Below are 20370 nucleotides of genomic sequence, written 5' to 3'. Positions count from 1 at the left end.
AGCTGTGGTGACTCCTGTGTTTAAACGCATGTGACTTGTGCGGTCTGTGTTTGTGGTTTTGAAGGGGGCTACTCTGATGGATAAGTTCAGTGGCATGCATGTGGAGTCCTTGTCAACCCCTCTGCTACCACTGGGCCCAGACAGTGGGGAGCAGATAGAGCCATAAAAGGTCTAATGTTATGAAGAGGATTGTGGCTCTGGCTCCAGGTGGAGTCCGGCAGACTCAGGTCCTTCGGGCAGCAGCCTGCCTTCTGAGGGCCACATCTGTTTCCCCTGCACTCAGAGTGACAACTGTGGCAACAAGCCAGGATCTGGAGAGTGCTGTTCCCTGAGCACAGGAAGCCCTCTGATGACAAAGGTCTAGCAGTGACAGCAACCTATTGTATCATCACTGTAATAGCCCAGTGTCTGGCACATGGTAGGTGCCAAGGAAATGCTAAGAAAAAAAAAAAATAGTGAATGAATGAAATAGGTTTCATTTTAACCCATATTTTTGTCTCCTTCCTACCTTTGTATTTGCACCTGCTTTCTCTCCTCTGCCTTTTCTGCTTAAGGATATGTTAGTGTTTTGTTGCTGTTGTTGTCTGTTTTTATCTTTCTTCTTGGATGGACTTAAACAGCTTTAACAAATTTCCTCATCACCATGTATTTATCAACTGCTTTTCTTTTTTTTTTTTTTGAGACGGAGTCTCGCTCTGTCGCCCAGGCTGGAGTGCAGTGGCCGGATCTCAGCTCACTGCAAGCTCCACCTCCCGGGTTTTACGCCATTCTCCTGCCTCAGCCTCCGGAGTAGCTGGGACTACAGGCACCCGCCACCTCGCCCGGCTAGTTTTTTGTATTTTTTTAGTAGAGACGGGGTTTCACTGTGTTAGCCAGGATGGTCTCGATCTCCTGACCTTGTGATCCGCCCGTCTCGGCCTCCCAAAGTGCTGGGATTACAGGCTTGAGCCACCGCGCCCGGCTGCTTTTCTTTTTTTTTTTTTTTTTTTTTTGAGACAGGGTCTCATTCTGTCACCTGGCTAGAGTGACAGTGGCGTGATCTCGGGTCACTGCAATCTCCGCCTCCCAGGTTCAAGCAATCCTCCCACCTCAGCCTCCTGAGTAGCGGGGATTACAGGCATGCACCACCACGCCTGGCTAATTTTTCTGTATTTTTAGTAGAGATGGGGTTTCACCATGTCGGCCAGGCTGGTCTCAAACCCCCGACCTCAAGTAGTCCGCCCACCTTGGCCTTCCAAAGTGCTGGGGTTACAGGAGTAAGCCACCACACCTGGCCTCAAATATTTTTCTTTAAGTAGTATTAGTCTCTACATACTATTTGTGCCATTTTGAATTTCCTTGTGGATGTGAGTGTACCATTTTGCTTACATTTTCTTAGGTTGAAATAACTGTCTCACCTGTCTCCTACCAATTGCTTTATTATGGATTATTCAGGTCGTTTGTAGTATTTTTTTTTTTTACTATGTAGTAAACAGTGCTGAGAGTATCTTTGAACTTTTTTTTTTCCCTTTGGGATGTTTCCTGGAGGTCTATTTTCCAAACTAACACTACCAGATTACCAGATAAAAGGCTATGGATGCTCTTTAGTTCCTGTTATTATCACCAGGTTGCTCTCCAGAAAAATGTAATCCCTTGAAAGTACCGCTGGCAAGGTGTACATGTGCTTGTCTCCCCACAGATTCTATTTCTGTGGTTTTCGCTTTTAGCTAGGCTAGGTGTCTTGTGAGGGCATCCCTGGGGGCTGATGGAAGTATTTCAGGGCCCTGGAAACCCCCTGGGACTCCCCAGATCCTGCCCAATAGTGGTGATGCCAGAAATTTGCACCTTAGTATAAATGACAAATGAGGAGGAGGAAGGGGGAATGCCACCACAGGGGAAAAGTTAAAAAGGATCCTAAGTTACATGACTTCATAGCAGCTCTGGAATGGGAAGTGCCCTTGTAAGAATCATCCCAGTTGCATTTCTGAAGTGTGGAGGGAAGAGAACGTCCCAGGCAGGGTGGCATGGTAGAAAGGGCATTGGCTCTGGGGCCGGGCAAGCCTGGGCTTTCCTGCCAGCTGCTGAGGTCTGCGTGACCTTGGTCTTGTTTCACAATCTTGCTAAGCTTTAATTTCCCCATCTGATATCTAAGAAGGAAAAAAAAAATAGTAATTTCCCCATCTATAACAAGGCAATTAACGGTCTCATACCACATGGTAGGGTTGTTGGGTAGATGAGCTGGTGAGTGAAAAGCAGCTTGCACGGTGCCTGATGTATAGTAGGTACTCAAGAAAGGCTGCTTTCCCTCCTGACTGAATGAATGTGCATGGGGTGACCAGATGACCAAAAACCATCCCAGAGCCTAGGGATTTGGGAACCGAGCCGGCATTGGCATGAGCAGTGTAGACTACAGGCCCACACTCATATTTGTCAAAAGAACTTAGTGCTCCAGATAGTTCATGTTGCCCAGCAGTGGGTAGGAGGTGAAGAGGGGTAAAGAAGACCTAGTATAACCTGTGCTTAAGGAACGCCTCCTCGGCTCGTCAGCCCTGCGATCTTTTAAAGAGGTACTGCAGTCTGAGAAGGGAACGGGCACTCCAGAAAAGCTCACAAGCACTCCTGGCACGGGAACTGCTTGGCACAGCTCTGCCTGCATTCGCCGCCTGTCCTATCACCTGACTTTCCTGTGTCTTCATTTCCTCCTCTGCTGAGCAAGGCTGATTCAATATCCCCTTCTAACCACCATGGCAGTAAGTTTAGTATCTAACTATGATGGTGACAAATGAGACCACAGGCTCAGGTTCTAGCCCCAGCTCCTCCACTTACTAGTCTTATGACTCTGGGCAAGTGTCTCAAATACAGTCTGTCTCCATTTCCACAACTGTAAACTGGGGGGAATCGTTGCCTCACCAAGCGGCTGTAAGTACAGCTGGCCTGGCTCCTGGCACGGATCCCAGTGCCAAGGTGCCAGCCCTGCCTCTCTCTCCAACTCCAGTTTACTTTTGGAAGAAGGTCCCTTGGAAATCAGGGTGTTTATAGGCAGCATCCTGACTACAGCTACGAAAGCAGATTGATCCCACTGATAAGATAGAAGCTGGCTAATGACTTGCCAAGCACCTGCCCTCAAAAGTGGGGGCTGAAGGAGACTCCATGCTGTCAAGTGAGTACGCCAGGTGCTGGCCTAAGCCCAAGTGTGCTTACACAACCATGGCAGGCCACGAGCAACTGTGGTGCTCAAAGTCTATTGGGAGGGGGTTGGTCCCTTAAAAGCCATATTGGAAAATTCCCAACAAGTTCTTTCTAAAAATGGTTCAGGGAGCCACCTTGAGTGTTTGCGGCCGGCTCAGCCATTCATGAGGCATCTGTGCTAAGGTTTTAAATGCAGGACACTGATGCTGCAAGTATGAAAATACCTCTGTGAATAAGCATATGGGGAAGGGAACACTGAATTTTTACTGAAATGGAATTGCCTGAGAACCTGGTGGATTTTATCTTCAGAGAGTGAGGGGAGCAAACTAGAGACACCAGGGCTCCCCACGCCTATCAGATTTTTGGGATGCTGAGAGCTGGTGTCTGTAAGCTCCTTGCCTGGCTGATCTCTAGGACTGCCCCTGGAGTTGCACCTGGATGTTTTAAGGAGGCTGCGGGGAAGCAGGTGGTCTTGAAACAGTCAGTTGCCGAGACCTTGGCCTGGACTTCCTGTGGTGGAAATGCACAAAAGTAAAAGGATTTGACTTTTCATTTCTTTGGTAGCAGGGCCCCCCAACTCTTTGTGGTTGAGGTCTCAGGCAATGGTATGAGCTGCTGACTGGCACCTGCCAGCTGCCTAACACCTAAAAGATGTTTCTTCCTCTCCCTAGCGGAGTCAGGTGCCCTGCTGAAACGCCCAGAGGCAGTGGGAAAGGAGAAGTCTCGCTGGTTCTTTCAGGATCCTCCTATCTGTAGCAGAATCTTCCAGGATTCCAAGGTGGTAGAGCCCAGAGTTAAGATAGGGGCTCTGAAAACATCCCCAGATCTGATGTTTTCTAGCTCTGTGACCTTAAGCAACTCATTGTATCTCTGAGCCTCAGGAATTATACCTCAAGGAAATAATTGTAAATCACTTTTTAAATCAGTTTTTTAAAAGACAAATAGGGCCGGGCCGGTGGCTCACGCCTGTAATCCCAGCACTTTGGGAGGCCCAGGCGGGCGGATCACGAAGTCAGGAGATTGAGACCATCCTGGCTAACACGGTGAAACCCCGTCTCCACTAAAAATACAAAAAATTAGCCGGGCGCGGTGGTGGGTGCCTGTAGTCCCAGCTACTCGGGAGGCTGAGGCAGGAGAATGGCGTGAACCCGAGAGGAGGAGTTTGCAGTGAGCGGAGATCACGCCACTCACTCCAGCCTGGGCGACAGAGCGAGACTCCGTCTCAAAAAAATAAAATAAAATAAAAGACAAATAGTAGGTCGACAGTGAGAGAATAGCTAAATAATCTACAGCACATTAATGATTGAATATTACCTAATGGTTTAAAATAGCAAGTATATGGGAATTTCATATGTATATGCAGAATAATGTTAGTTGACAAGGAATAGTCCAAAATATCCATTGATTACAGCTTTGTTAATAAAACTTACCTGTAGAAAGAGAAGCTAGTAATGCCTCTCATTTTTTTGGGCGGGGGGCCAGAGGGACAGAGTTTCACTCTGTTGCCCAGGCTGGAGTGCAGTGACACGATCTCGGCTCACTGCAGCCTCTGCCTCCCAGGTTCAAGTGATTCTTCTGCCTCAGTCTCCTAAGTAGCTGGGATTACAGGCGCCCGCCACCACGGCCTGCTAATTTCTGTATTTTTTTTTTTTTTCTTTTTTTTTTGAGGCGGAGTCTCGCTCTGTCGCCCAGGCTGGAGTGCAGTGGCGCGATCTCAGCTCACTGCAAGCTCCGCCTCCCGGGTTCACGCCCTTCTCCTGCCTCAGCCTCCCGAGTAGCTGGGACTACAGGCGCCGCCACCGCGCCCGGCTAGTTTTTTGTATTTTTTAGTAGAGACAGGGTTTCACCGTGTTAGCCAGGATAATTTCTGTAGTTTTAGTAGAGACGGGGTTTCACCATGTTGGTCAGGCTACTCTCAAATTCCTGACCTTGTGTTCCCGCTTCAGCCTCCCAAAGTGCTGGGATTACAGGCATGAGCCATCGCGCCCAGCTGTGCCTTTCTTAAGGTATTGTAAGAACGAAATGCTATAAGGTAAGACTGCCTGGCGCATAGGAAAAAAAATTCTTTTTTTTTTTTTTTTGAGACAGAGTCTCGCTCAGTCGCCCAGGCTGGAGTGCAGTGGCACGATCTCGGCTCACTGAAAGCGCCGCCTCCCGGGTTCACGCCTTCTCCTGCCTCAGCCTCCCGAGTAGCTGGGACTACAGGCGCCGCCACCAGGCCCGGCTAGTTTTTTGTATTTTTTAGTAGAGATGGAGTTTCACTGTGTTAGCCAGGATGGTTTCGATCTCCTGACCTCGTGATCTACCCGCCTCAGCCTCCCAAAGTGCTGGGATTACAGGCGTGAGCCACCGTGCCCGGCCTTTTTTGTTTTTTTTGTTTTTTGTTTTTTGGTTTTTGTTTTTTGTTTTTTGAGACAGTGTCTCACTCTGTCACTCAGGCTGGAGTGCAGTGCAACAATCTCAGCTCTCTGTAGCCTTGACCTCCCAGGCTCAAGCGATCCTCCCACCTCAGCTCCTAAGTAGCTGGGACTACAGGTGCATACCAGGCTGATTTTTTAAATTTTTTGTAGAAGCGGGATTTCACCATGTTACCCAGCTAGTTTTAAACTCCTGAGCTCAAGCAATCTGCCTACCTCAGCCTCCCAAAGTGCGGGGATTACAGGCGTGAGCTACTGTACCCAACTGAAAAATCTTAAACTATTATTACTATTGGTGAAAGGACAGAACAGGTGAGAGCAGAGGCTGCTGGTTCAAGATCATTCACTGAGGTTGTTATTGATGTATTGAATACTTAATTCTGCACAGGTGTTCTGATAGTGATTTTCTGTTTTCCCTTCAGTAGGTGAGTGGTGCTTATATTCAATATTAGCACAATAGATTCGTTTGGTCTTTCTGTCACATGGTCTGGAAAGAAATCCGTAGCAAGAGCTATAAAACTGCAGCCTTTCACTTTGAGAATTATACCTCAAGGAAATAATTCTGAATCACTTTTTAAATAAATCAGGTTTTTTGTTGTTGTTGTTGTTGTTGTTGTTTTTGAGACGGAGTCTCACTCTGTTGCCAGGCTGGAGTGCAGTGGCGTAATCCGGGCTCACTGCAGCCTCCACCTCCCGGGTTCACGTCATTCTCCTGCCTCAGCTTCCTGAGTAGCTGAGATTACAGGCACGCGCCACCACACCCGGCTAATTTTTGTATTTTTAGTAGAGACGGGGTTTCACCATGTTGGCCAGGATGGTCTTGATTTCTTGACCTTGTGATCCACCCGCCTTGGCCTCCCAAAGTGCTGGAATTACAGGTGTGAGCCACCACACCCGGCCAAATCAGTTTTTTTTTTTTTAAAGACAAATAATAGGTAGACAGTAAGAGAGTAGCTAAATAATCTGCGCCATGTTAATGATTGAATATTACCTAACAGTTTAGCAAGTTTGTGGGAATTTGATATGTATATGTAGAATGTTAGTTGACAAAGAATAGTCAAAATATCCATTGATAACAGTTTTGTTAATAAAGCTATATGCATTAACAAAGACTAAGAAAATGTAGAGGAAAGTGCTCTTTTTCTCTAAAATTGCTTACGTATTAAATATTTTAACAATGAGTGAGGGATATAATGTACTACAAATTCTTTCTGGGCAGGGCAAATGGAATTAGAATAATTATAGGGATCTACCTTAGGCAGTCCCTTAATGAAAACGTAAGACATGATTAAGCCTCAAGTGGGTGAGGGCTTGTATCCGAATGATTGTAATGTACAGCCGGAGAGCTTCACTCAGCAGCATCTTTTTGCAAGAGATAAGACCCTGCCTTCTCCTATCACCAGCCTAACGCACCTCCTCACCAACACAAAACTGTGTAAGTCCACTACAGGCAGGTCTTCATAGACTGGAGAAACATAGATTAAATAGGTCTTTTTGTAAAATCCACTCACTCTGCCCTACCTGGGACATCAGTTCTACCCATTTTCAAAAGCTTAGCTACAGCTCACCTCCAGAGTGAACCCCTGACCACTGACTCTATTGGTCCCTCCACTTTAATTTTTTTTTTTTTTTTTTTTTTTTGAGACAGAGTTTCACTCTTGTTGCCCAGGCTGGAGTGCAATGGTACGATCTTGGCTCACAGCAACTTCTACCTCCTGGGTTAAGCGATTCTCCTGCCTCAGCCTCCCAAGTAGCCGGGATTACAGGCATGTGCCTCCACGCCCAGCTAATTTTGTATTTTTTGTAGAGACAGGGTTTCCCCATGTTGGTCTGGCTGGTCTCAAACTCACGGCCTCAGGTGATCCACCCGCCTCAGCCTCCCAAAGTGCTGGGATTACAGGCATGTGCCACTGCGCCGGGCCTTTAAATTCTTATACAACCTTTCTCACCTGCACCAGTAGGGGGCAAGCTTGTTCCCATAGCTCAAGGGTTGTGAGAGCCCTTCTGATTTAATTCAAACCGTTTCACAAGTAGGAAATACTGCTTTTGCCTATTTATTGCAATACAAAATCAGACATCAAACAACTAAAAAAAAAAACTTATATTAAGGGCAAAGGGCTGTCTTCAGGTTTTAATTAATATTCCCTCATTGCAACTTGTTCTTTCAATTGGCAATTTAAGACAAGTTTCTGAATCTAAAATATGAAACCAGTCGCGGTGGCTCACACCTGTAATCCCAGCACTTTGGGAGGCTGAGGCGGGCGGATCACTTGAGGTCGGGAGTTTGAAACCAGCCTGGTCAACATGGTGAAACCCCATCTCTACTAAAAATACAAAAATAAGCCAGACGTGGTGGTGTGCACTTGTAATCCCAGCTACTCAGGAGGCTAAGGCAGGAGAATTGCTTGAACCTGGAGGCGGAGTTTGCAGTGAGCCAAGATCACACCACTGCACTCCAGCCTGGACAACAGAGTGAGACTGTCTCAAAAAATAAAATATGAAACCAAGAAAAGGACTTATCCACTGATACAGTTGTTTTGTAAGCCAGATGTGGTAGCTCATCTGTAATCCCAACACTTTGCGAGGCCAAGGCAAGAGGATCTCTTGAGCCCAGGAGTTCAAGACCAGCCTGGGAACTTAGAGAGACTTAGTCTCTGCAAACAAACAAACAAAAAAAATTGAGACAGATTCTTGCTCTGTTGCCAGGCTGGAGTGCTCTGGTACAATCACAACTTGCTGTAGCCTCCACCTCTCAGGCTTAAGTGATCCACCCACCTTGGCCACCCAAAGTGCCAGGATTATAGGCATGAGCCACCATGCCTGGCCTTACCAAAAAAAAGTTTTAATTAATAATTAACTGGGGCCAGGTGCAGTGGCTCATGCCTATATGCCTATAATCCCAGCACTTTGGGAGGCCGAGACGGGCAAATCACTTGATGTCAGCAGTTCAAGACTAGCCTGGCCAACATGATGAAACCCTATCTCTACTAAAAATATAAAAATTAGTCAGGCATGATGTTGCATGCCTGTAATCCCAGCTACTTGGGAGACTGAGATCGTGAGAATCTTCAGCCTTGATTCTCCCAGGCTCAAGAGAATCGCTTGAGGTGGAGGTTGCAGTGAGATGAGATCCTGCCACTGCACTCCAGCCTGGGCCACAGAGCAAGACTGTGTCTCAAAAAATAATATTAATTAGCCGGATGTGGTGGCACACGCCTGTAGTCCCAGCTACTCAGAAGGCTGAATTGGGAGGATCACTTGAACCTGAAAGGCAGAGGTTGCAGTAAGCCATGATCGTGCCATAGCACTCTAACCTGGGTAACAGAGTTTTTTTTCTGTCTCAAAAAAAAGGTTTTTTTTGTAAATTTAGCAGCAGAATGTGTCAGCCAGGACCACTAACCAGAATTCTTTCAGAAGGTGGTTGTAGAATCATTGGCCTGGCCCATTTATTTTGTCCTTCATGGCACCCTTCCTTGTGATTTATCTTTGTTTACTTCCATACTTTTTAACAATTAGTTTAGTAAAATAAGATGTATCTTCATTATTCAGGTTTATCTCCCCACCTAAACCAAAAAATATTTCTGTACATGCCCCACCCACCCACCAGCAGCTTTGAGTCAGTGATAGCAAGGGAGTGAATGAAGACTGCAGAAACATGTAAAGCAGTAATGGTAAAAATCAAGTCTTATTTTCATATTGGAAGCCTCTGCCGAAAAACAAATTGCTAAACAAGACATTTCTGAGAGGCAGAACGTCGATAGACTTGAAGTTAGGAGACTTGGTTCTAGTCTCAGGATTGCCGCTAACTAGCTTTAACCCGAAGGCTGGCAACTGATAACCTCATTTATCAGAAAGATCACACTAGTTGACTTTTAAGATCCAATTGTAACCTTTAGTGATTCTAAGTTCTGCATTTTCTAATTTCCTGGCTTCAAATGTTATTCACCTAGTTTCCTGCCTTCCTGAGAGGCAGCTAGGCCCATGTACTTGGCGCAGAGGCACCCTGATCCTTGAGTAGCCCTGACCTTGGCAATCATCTCACCTCTCTGGGTCTCCTTTGGCCAGTCAGCCGTGAGGAAGGTGGAGATGCCTGGCTGCTTCCTGCCTGTCTCACAGGGGTTGTAAAGGCCAGTACAATTTTACAAAGGATGAATTCCTCCAAGGAAGATCTCGCCTGAGTAAAATTGTTCAATACTTCGGCTGTTATTATTGCTCTGACATCCAGGAATCATGAGGGATGAGAAGGGAAGGAACAGGTATAAGTATCCCTTGTATTTATGGTGATTGAGTGGAAGGAGGCTTTGAAGCCATCTAGGGACCCACTTCATTCACAGATAAAGACACAGGAACCAAGGAAGTTTCAGTGGTAAACTGAAGGCCCAAGCCTAATACTGTTATGTGTGGTTGGAGCGGGAGCCGTCTCCCGGCTCCCAGCCCTCAAAACAGAGGCCTCAGAACTAGCTCTTTGTTTTCAAAAGCTTCAACAGGATTGCTTCTGAGAACTAAGCTGTATGCAAAGGTCTACTCTGATTCAATGAGGAAAAAGTACCCTGTAAATTTATTCTGCGTAGGCAGCACATGAGCACTGGTCAAGCAAAAAAAATGCAGCAATTGAATGATCCTCAAAAATCTGCTTCCTCCTAATTCCCATTGCATCAGAAGACTAAATTCAGTCTGCTTTGAGACAGCCTGGCAACCCATTGGTACAAGGGAGCACAGAGAAACCCCAGACTCCTGTCGCAGCTGGCCACAGGTGGGGGCTTGCGTCTCCCAGGTCAGGGTGCCTGCAAAAGCATCCAGGAAAGGTGCCCTAATGAGAGAAGGCTAGGCTCAGCTTTGGGCTGGAGAGAGAATGATCTGCCATCTTTGTCTGTCACATTTTGCATTATCAAATTCAGCCAGATTTTCAGATCTGTGATCTCTAGTTCAGGAGATCTGTTATAATTTCATTTATTTATTCAATACATGTTAATTAAGCACTAATTATATGTGAGACATAAGAGAGCCAGAGAGGACTTAGGATTTCAGGAAGCTTTGTCTTTTTTAGGGTTTGGGATTCCTTCCTGTAATCATGTACAAAGTTTTTGGATAGGTGTAAAAGTGCATTTTGCTGGGGTCTTACATTTTTATCAGATTCGCTACTCTAAAACAATTAAGAACCCCATAGTGGGTGCACACTAGAACTTTACTTCATGCATCTGCTGTCCTGGTCAGTATCCTCATCCTGCCCATTCAGTCGAAAGCACAGGAGCTAACAGAACGTGAACAAGTGACGCATCTCTGCCCAGAGCTCTGGTATTCTCTGTAGAACCTCAGGAAGTTGTGCTCGCCGGCCCAAGTCCATGCCCCACATTGCAGATTCTGGCTCAAGCATTGACATCCTCCTGCATGTGGCCCTCTGTGGACCCCGCGGAGGCCATAGCAGGGGTGTGTCGACACTGTCCTCTCAGTCCCAGGACAGCTGCTGGGCCGCTTCCTCGCTCGCAAAGTCCCTTTGATTCAAGCCTGCTGGTCCCTCTTACTTTAGTGCTCCTGCAGAGCGTCAGGTTCGAGAGTTTCCTGTTTGTTGAGAGTCCTGCCCTGTCCACTGCTCTGATGGACCTGTGGCCTCTGTGTAGCTGTCTAGGAATTGCTTTGGCTATGTGGGGTTATCCCACTGTTCAGGTGATACCTGGTGTCCCTCTGCTACTCCTGTGGAAGTAGTTTTGCAGAAAGATGACCTGGTAAATGCCTCCCGCGAGAACCTTGATGTTAGTTGAGCATGCCATTTGATACAGAAACCCAGAACATAAGTATTGCTAGCTGGTGGAATAGGAGCATATGTCAAGACAAATCGTCTCATCAGAACCTAGGCTTCAGGGATGCCGATGCTGCAGGGAAAGTGCTTCTCTCTGCCTGTTGTGTGTTTGAGTGTATGTGAGTGTGTGAGAGCCTCACCTGCTACAGATGCTGTGCTGAGTTCTCTACTTTCTGCCCCTGTAGAGAGAAGACACGGTTCAATGTGTAGACCTTCTCCCTCTCCAGTGTCTCCAGCCTCCAATCCCAGGACATCACTAGTACAGGTGAAAACAAAAGCCTGTCTCAGCGGCCATCACTCTGCCAGCAGCACCTCAAAGCCATTCAAAACGCCCAAAGACAATCTACTTACCTCCAGCAGCAAACAGCACACAGTCTCTCCTGCGAAAGGATCAAGGGATAAACCATGGTGAGTCAGCTGGCTGGCAGCCAGCTGCTGTCTGTCCCCCCTGCTGTTCCTGTCACCACGGGGAAACAGTATTTACCCTCTGGCTTTGGTCCTAGGAGTCACATGCAGGAATTTGGGGGACTGAGGAATGAAGGGACAGAAACCCAAAATGATGGAAAGATAAACCTAAATATTAAAAAGCATGTGGGACCTTAAGAGTACCATATGGGCCACGCTCACGCCTATAATCCCAGCACTTTGGGAGGCTGAGGCGGGTGGATCACCTGAGGTCAGGAGTTTGAGACCAGCCTGGCCAACATGGTGAAACCCCGTCTCTACTAAAAATACAAAAATTAGCGAGGCATGGTGGCATGTATCTGTAATCCCAGCAACTCAGGAGGCTGAAGCAGGAGAATTGCTTGAACCCAGGAGGCGGAGTTGTGGTGAGCCGAGATCGCGCCACTGCACTCCAGCCTAGGCGACAGCAAAACTCTGTCTCAAAAATATTTATATATATACCCTATGCCTGATGGGGAATTTTTTTATTCTCTTGAGAGTTGAGCCAAGTTGTATCTAAGAAAAGGGTAACAGGGAAATATTTCTCAGTTCTGCAGCCACCTCTCAATTTTCCACCCCAGTGAAGAGAAGCTCTGGTGTAAAATCAAAAGCGCTGACAGTCTGCCTGGTGTGGAGCAAGGCCGTGGCCCTGCCCCCAACACTGGGTCCCAGGTCCTGTGGAATAGTGGAATAGTGGAAAATCAGTGGAAAAAGAGTGGAAAATCAGTGGAAAAATCAGAGGCTTTTGACCAGGCGTGATGGCTCACGCCTGCAATCCCAGCACTTTGGGAGACTGAGGTGGGCAGATCACTTGAGGTCAGGAGTTCAAGAGCAGCCTGACGAATGTGGTGAAACCCCATCTCTACTAAAAATACGAAAATTAGCTGGGCATAGTGATGCATGCCTGTAATCCCAGCTACTCGGGAGGCTGAAGCAGGAGAGTTGCTTCATCCCAGGAGGCAGAGGTTGCAGTGAGCTGAGATTGTGCCACTGCACTCCAGCCTGGATGACAAAGTGAGACTCTGTCTCAAAAAAAATAAAAAAAAAATCTGAGGCTTTTAATTCATTTGGTTATCTCAGCCCTTACTAAAAAGTCAGAAAAGGTTGCCTGTGGAACAGACAGTTAGGAAGCCAAACTTAAAACAAGGAAGATGAGTATCTTCAAATGCTGTTGGCACCCAGCTTGGAGTACTTAAGGAACTGGCTTCTGACAGCACCTCTATGCTTATCTTTCAAGCCTTGAGAAGGCAGAGAAGGGATAAGTGTGGAGTCCATCTCTTTTATGTATTTAAAGAAAAAAAGTGTTCCATCAATTACTGACAGTTAATTGCACTTAAGTTCATACCTAGGCAAGCTGTGGAGTAAAATCATCCGTCAATGGGTTTGTCACTGCACACTGGAAATTATGATGACTTAGTAAAGAGCTGATTATGTCAGATCAATTACAGAGCCTCTTGTGATGGAGTGGAATGGTATAGGCATGGCTGTGGAGGAGTTACCTGCCACGCAGCTGGGCCTCATGGACAAGCTTTGTTCTCCTCGGGTTGTTGGGATTGCAGGTCCATCCTGCAGGAGGCTGTAGCTGGTTAGGGAAGACAGCCTGAGACTGGTGGTTGCCCACCCACCGGCGATGTGAGTCTCCCAGTCACTACCCTGCAATCTGTCTTATCTGTGACCTGAGAATGTGCCTGAGAGTTTATTTACTGGGGTTGCATGGTATCCCGATGTAACCACAAGCTCTGAAGTCACTGGCCTGGGCACAAATTTCAGCTGGGTGACCTTGCGCAAGTTATTTGATTGTGTTGTGCTTCCATTTCCTCATCTGTAAAGTGGGGCCAATAATAGCTCTATTCCATGGGATTGTTGTGAGGATTAAGTGAGCTAATTTTTATAAAGCAGCAGGCACAGTATCTGGATCATAGTATATATTCAATAAATAATTTAGCATAATGTCATCGTTATTATTATTATATCATCATGAGTGCCAAAGGACAGCGCTTCCATCCTGGGATAAAGATTGACAAGTCAAATCTCTCTAAAAAAAATTAGAGAAATGGCTCTTCAGACTCAGAGTGAAGATAAAAATGATTAAATAATTTATTCAGAGTCCAGAAATGAGCTACAGAGAAACAAAATAAGAAAAGCCAGGGAAGGAGCACATAAGTCAGGAGGAGACCCAGGGAGCTCAGGGAAGATCATCAATGAACGCTCCTTGTAAAAGAGCAAATGAGAGGTCTCTTGTAGCCCCACGGCACCAAAAAGCACCTGCCCAAAAGGCAAACCTTCAGGGCGACCACTGGGTTCAAATCATTGTCCACACTCAATCCAGTCCAACTCAACACACACTTCTTAAGACCTGCCACAGTCAAGTCCCCTTCAGCTAGGGGCAAAAAGTGGTTTTGAAAGAATCTGGCTGGGTGCAGTGGGTCACATCTGTATTCCCAGTACTTTGGGAGGCCGAGACGGGCAGATCACGAGGTCAGGAGTTCGACACGAGCCTGGCCAGCATGCTGAAACCCCGTCTCTACTAAAGATACAAAAAATTAGCCAGGCATGGTGACACGCACCTGTAATCCCAGCTACTCAGGTGGCTGAGGCAGGAGAATTGCTTGAACCTGGGAGGTAGAAGTTGCAGTGAGCTGAGATTGCTCCATTGCACTCCAGCCTGGGCAACAGGGCAAGACTCTGTCTCAGAAAAGAAAGAAAGAAAGAGAGAAAGAAAGAGAGAGAAAGAGAAAGAAAGAGAGAAACTGAAAAAACTAGCCCAGGTCCAGAGATGAGCAACCAAGAGATTTGTAAGGAGGGAGATAGCTCGTAGTGAAAAGACTAGAGTGCTTACCTGTGGGAAGAAGAGAAAAGCATGGGTAATTTGCCATGCCTTCAAGTCGGTAAATATTCTGAGGACAGAACAAGTGGTGCGCCATGAATGAGGCCGAACCATGGACTGCAGTGGTCTCGAGACCTAACTGTCCTCACCTCCCATCTGCCTGGCTGTCGTCCATCTACCCACCACGTCCAGGAACATGTGTCCGGGAAGAGATAGTCTCCAAGGCTGGGAAGATTTGGCTTTGAGCCTTAGAGGGCTCAGCCTCAGTTGAGAGGTATCCCAGAGTGCAGCTCCCTAGACCTGTACTGAGCTAGGAGCAGGAAAAGCAAGTTCAAGTCTGGGCCCTGCCTCTAACTGTCTGTGTGTCCTTGAACAAGTCACTTTACTTCTCTGAGTCTCATTTTCAAGCCTGAATATTTTGAAATTCACTATCACAGTCCTATCAAAAATTCATAAAGTTCCTCACTGCTTCCTGAATTAAAGAGTTAGTCCCTCAGCCCAACATAAGGGACCCTCTGCCAACTAGCTGCAACCCCCCTTAGTCAATACTGAATATCCAATGCCACCCTATTATGCCAGATTTCCCCCTATCTCTACCCCTGCTACCTTTGCCTGGAACATCCAGCCATCTTTACTCAACATTTAATGAGCACTTATTGTAAGACTATGTGTGCCAACTCTACAACAAGCACGGAGGGTACACAGGGCCCACTGATGTCACACAAGCACCTTTGTGCAAATTAGAAAACGGTCTGGATGCAGGCCTGTACCAGGTGCACAGTTGACTAATGGCCTTCATCCCCTGCTCACTTCCTTAGCCAGGCCTCCTCTCCCAGTGCATAACCTATACAACTGTACACTGCAGCCCTGGGGATACAAAGTTAAGATACAGACACTGTCTTAGGGAGTCTGTAAATAGAAACATAAGCTAACACAGTACAAAGTGATAAGGACTATGAGATCGGTAGCAAAGGAGAAGGGCACCTAACCCAGGCTGAGGACTCAGAAAGGGTTTTTCAAAAGAGGTCACTTCCGGCCAGGTGTGGTGGCTCACACCTGTAATCCCAGCACTTTGGGAAGTCCAGGCGGTGGATCACGAGGTCAGGAGTTCAAGACCAGCCTGACCAACATGGTGAAAACCCGTCTCTACTAAAAATTCAAAAATTAGTTGGGTGTGGTGGCGTGTGCCTGTAATCCCAGCTACTCAGGAGGATGAGGCAGTAGAATCACTTGAATCCTAGAGGCAGAGATTGCATTGAGCCAAGAAAAAAAAAAAAGGTCACTTCTGTTAAATTCAAAGGACAAGTAGTAGGAAGGAGGTAGACAAAGAGAATGGGATTGGAATGGTAAATTTTTAATGTTACGTCTATTTTACCACCAAAAAAAAAAAAATTCTAACTAAGAGAGTAGGAAGGGTGTCCTAGGCAAAGGGAACAGAATGTGCAAAAGTATTTGCATGTGGAGAGAGGCAGGATGTGAAACTGAGTAGGGGAGTGAGGCCCAGATTATGAAGTTCTGCTGTATGTGTTAAGTTCAGGAATTTGGACTTCACCCTGGAAATTGCAAAGAGGCATTAAAGGAGCAGTTTTATGATGTAGTCTGGTCACCTTGAAAGCCATGTAAAAGGATGGCTGGGGGGTCACACAGGAAGCAGCAAGATGTCCTGGGTGAGGACATTGTATCACCCAGGCAAGGCGTGGTGACAGCCTGGTTCCAGGCAGCGATGTGTACGGAGGGGCTGGATGAGATAAATATTAAGGAGGGAAAACTCCACAGGACTTTGGGGGTCATATGTAGGGCTGGAGTACAAGGGAAGGGATTAGGACAGCTGAGTTGTGGTCCTGCCGCTTCCTCAAGGGAAGGACAATAAGGGCCAGAGTTGAGGGAGGGAAGGGAAGGATGAGTTCAGCTGGGAAGTCAGTGGATTTTGAAGTGTCTGAGAAATATCTACAAAGAAATGTGAGTGGGCACTGAATGTTTGGAACCAGGGGTCAAGAGATAGGTATGGGCCAGGACTAGAGAGTCATCAGTGTAGACGTGGGCATGGAAGCTGTGGGTATAGATGGTGCCTGCCAGGGAGGTATATGGTGTGAGAAGAACAGAGGCCAAGGGTGGTGCCATGGAGGATTGGGACAGGGAAAGAGCAGTCTGAGGGCGCTGGGTCTGCTAAGCCCAGGGTTTCCACAGCAATCATTCCCCTTCTCTCCTGGCCAAAATCCTTACCATTCTTATTGCCCATGTCACTGGCTACCTTCTCTCAATGCCCTTTCCTCATTCACTTCCTCCTTGCCAACAACCTGATATGCTCTCGCCTTTCTTTTAATCCCCAGAGCACTTAATTTTTACTTCACATGTGACACTTTCTCTGGTCAGCCATAGACTCCACTTCCTGTCTTCCTCCTGCCCAGTAGTTACTGCAGGGCCTCCTGTATGGTCACCTCTCACCAACTCAACAAGCATGGTACTCGTGTCAGTAAATATTTGTTGAATTGAATGAAATGGATGTGACCATTGAAAGGGATTCTAAGATTTCCATTCCTGGAGATGGCTGACCTTTTGTCTAGAATTGTTTAGACTAGCACTATCTGATAGAAATGTAACGTGTGTCACACATGTTAATTTTACATTTTCAAGCAGCCACATTGGAAAAAAGTACAAAAGAAACAGGTGAAATTAATTTTTTTTTTTTGAGTTGGAGTCCTGCTCTGTCACCCAGATTGGAGTGCAGTGGCGTGATCTCGGCTCACTGCAACCTCTGTCGCCTGGGTTCAAGCTATTCTCCTGCCTCATCCTCCTGAGTAGCTGGGATTACAGCTGCCCGCCACCATGCCCAGCTAATTTTTGTGTTTTCAGTAGAGACGGGGTTTCACCATCTTGGCCAGCCTGGTCTTGAACTCCTCATGATCCATCCGCCTTGGCCTCCCAAAATGCTGGGATTACAGGCGTGAACCACCATGCCCAGCCATGAAATTAATTTTTAATAATAGTCATTGGCCAGGCATGGTGGCTCATGCCTGTAATTCCAACACTCTGGGAAGACGAGGCAGATGGATCACTTGAGATCAAGAGCTCGAGACCAGCCTAGCCAACATGGTGGAACTCTGTCTCTACTACAAATACAAAATAATAATAATAATAATAATAATAATAATGGTGGTAGCATTCCCCAGCTACTTAGGAAGCTGAGGCATGAGACTTACTTGAACCTGGGAGGCAGAGGTTGTGATGAGCCAAGATCCTGGCACTGCACTCCAGCCTGGGCAACAAAGCAAGTGAGACTCTACCTCAAAAAAAAAAAAAAAAAAAAAAAGTTATGTGCCACATAAAAGCGTATTAGTCAACAGCAGTCCCATAAGATGATTATACCATATTTTTACTGTAGCTTTTCTACATTTAGATATGTTTAGACACACAAATACTTACCCTTATATTACAGTTGCCTACAGTATTCAGTACAGTCACATGCTGTACAGGTTTGTAATCTAGGAACAAGTGGCTGTACCATACAGCTTAGGTTCAAGCACCTTTTATACTTGACAGGACAGAATCCTGCCCAGACCGGCAAGAAGAGGGTGATCCATCGGAAAAGTGGAACTGGTCACCCTTTTTTTTTTTTTTGAGACAGGGTATAGCTCTGTCGCCCAGGCCAGCGTGCAGGGGTTTGTGTTAGTTCACTCTACAACGTTAGCATGATGAAATCACCTATCATTGCATTTCTTAGAACATAGCCCCGTCATGAAGTGACACATGACTATTTTATTTAATCTAATATATTCAAAATACTATCATTTCAACATATAATCAGTGAGATAGATTATATTATTTTCTTTTCATAAGTCTTCAAAATCCTGCATGTGTTTTATTACACTTACAGCACATCTCAATTTGGACACTAAATTTTCATCAGAAATATTTGACCCATTTTTAGATTTCATAAAAACTAGAGATTATAAAACAGATTGACATACCCAAGTTGTTTTAAATAGACTTAAACATTTTCTAATTACTGAATCAAGTATCTGTTCTTAAATTTCAATGAACTGAGCTTAAATGAAATTTGAAATCCCATTCCTCAGTCACAGTAGCCACTTTTTATTTTACCTTTTTATTTTATTTTATTTTATTTTTGAGACAGGGTCTCTGTCACCCAGCTTGAGGCTGGAGTACAGTGGTGCGATCTCAGCTTACTGCAGCCTCAACCTCCTGGGCTCAAGTGATCCTCCCAACTCAACCTCCCAAATAGCTGGGACGACAAGCGCACACTACTGTGCCTGGCTAATATTTGTGTTTTTTGTCGAGTTAGGGTTTCACCATCTCGAATTCCTGAGCTCAAGGGATCCACCCACCTCAGCCTCCCAAAGTGCTGGGATTACAGGTGTGAGCCACAGCACCTGGCCCCCATAGTAGCCACATTTTAAATGCTCAGTAGCCTGAAGTGGTTAGTGGCTGCTGGATCTAGACACATAGGCCACTGACTCTGGGTGGGGCCCTCTGGTTTTTACAATTCAATGGTGTGTTAATTGGGCTCCTCTAATCTCTTTAAAAGTTATACTCCCAACAGGAGTTGCTAAATTCCAGCTCCTTTCTCCCCTTGGCCTAGTGCTGCTGGGTCTGTGGTGGAAACAGACCTGGAAGACCTCCATCAGGCGGTGCAGAGAGCCCCCTGCCTAAGTTCGGTTCCATTGCTTCAAGTGAGCTCTGTATCGCCCCCTCCTGGCCAAGAAAGCATAAGCGGTGCCAACCCATGCTGGACCGTGGCCCTTAGATTAGATTTCACAGCAGGTTAGGGCTGCCCTTTCCAAATAGCTTAAATTCACACGTACAGCAATGAAAACACTACTCTATCAGGCTGACCTCCTGGCATTCCAGCACAAGGTTAAATGGTCTGTGGTTTTGTTATTTTCTCCTTTATGTGGCTGAGCAGGTTTAAAAAAAAACTGCATTACAAGAAAGGGGGAGGCCGGCGTGGTGGCTCACACCTGTAATTCCAGCACGGGAGGCCGAGGCGGGTGGATCACCTGAAGTCAGGAGTTCAAGACCAGCCTGGCCAACATGGCAAAACCCTGCCCCTACTAAAAATACAAAAAATTAGCCGGGTGTAGTGGCAGGCACCTGTAATCCCAGATACTTGGGAGCCTGAGGCAAGAGAATCACTTGAATCTGGGAGGCAGAGGTTGCAGTGAGCCAAGATCACACCACTGCACTCCAGCGTGGGCGACGGAACGAGACTGTCTCAAAAAAAAAAAAAAAGAAGAAGAAAGGGGAAAACACAGAGAGCATTGCCATGTTACCAGGTTTGTCCCCTGCAGATCTGCCTGACAGCACTCACAGGCTGCCCAGCATCCCCAGCCCTGCACTCAGCCTCTCAGAGGCCCCTTCCACTGGTTCACTGTCCTGACAGTGGGGACCACCCCTATGGGAGCCAGAGGTCGGGGGTACCTGGCCACCAGCCCACAGCGTTGACATCTATGTAGTTGATGACAGTAGAGGGAGGTGGGCAAGATGACTCGGTCCCCAGGTAAAAATCAAGAAAGAGTTATGGCTGTTTGGCTGTTTTGAGCTACAATGAGCATTTCAGCCTTTACTTATGAGTCCCCGCTCAGCCATGGGACCAGACCCTGGCACAGTGACCGAGTCAACCAGTCTGACTCTCCCAGCTGCTGTCACTTCGGCTACCCTGGTCTGGCCTGGCGAATTGATGGGGAACTCAGACCCAC

General features: G+C 46.6%; 1 protein-coding gene across 24 annotated transcripts in view; it reads left to right on the top strand.

Moving 5' to 3' along the window:
- ATXN7L1 (ataxin 7 like 1) overlaps positions 1-20370 on the top strand; it is a 270024-nt gene that overhangs the window by 200525 nt on the left and 49129 nt on the right. For all 24 annotated transcript variants that reach the window (XM_077997149.1, XM_077997148.1, XM_015134654.3 and 21 more), the window contains one exon: positions 11568-11790. In XM_077997149.1, the coding sequence (XP_077853275.1) occupies positions 11568-11790 (223 nt within the window). The remainder of the gene's footprint in view (positions 1-11567; positions 11791-20370) is intronic.

The sequence above is a fragment of the Macaca mulatta genome, chromosome 3 (assembly GCF_049350105.2).
Source record: "Macaca mulatta isolate MMU2019108-1 chromosome 3, T2T-MMU8v2.0, whole genome shotgun sequence".
In the NCBI taxonomy this organism is placed as follows: domain Eukaryota; kingdom Metazoa; phylum Chordata; class Mammalia; order Primates; family Cercopithecidae; genus Macaca; species Macaca mulatta.
The sequence above is the reverse complement of the archived record's forward strand: the minus strand, read 5'-3'. Positions and strand labels throughout refer to the sequence as shown.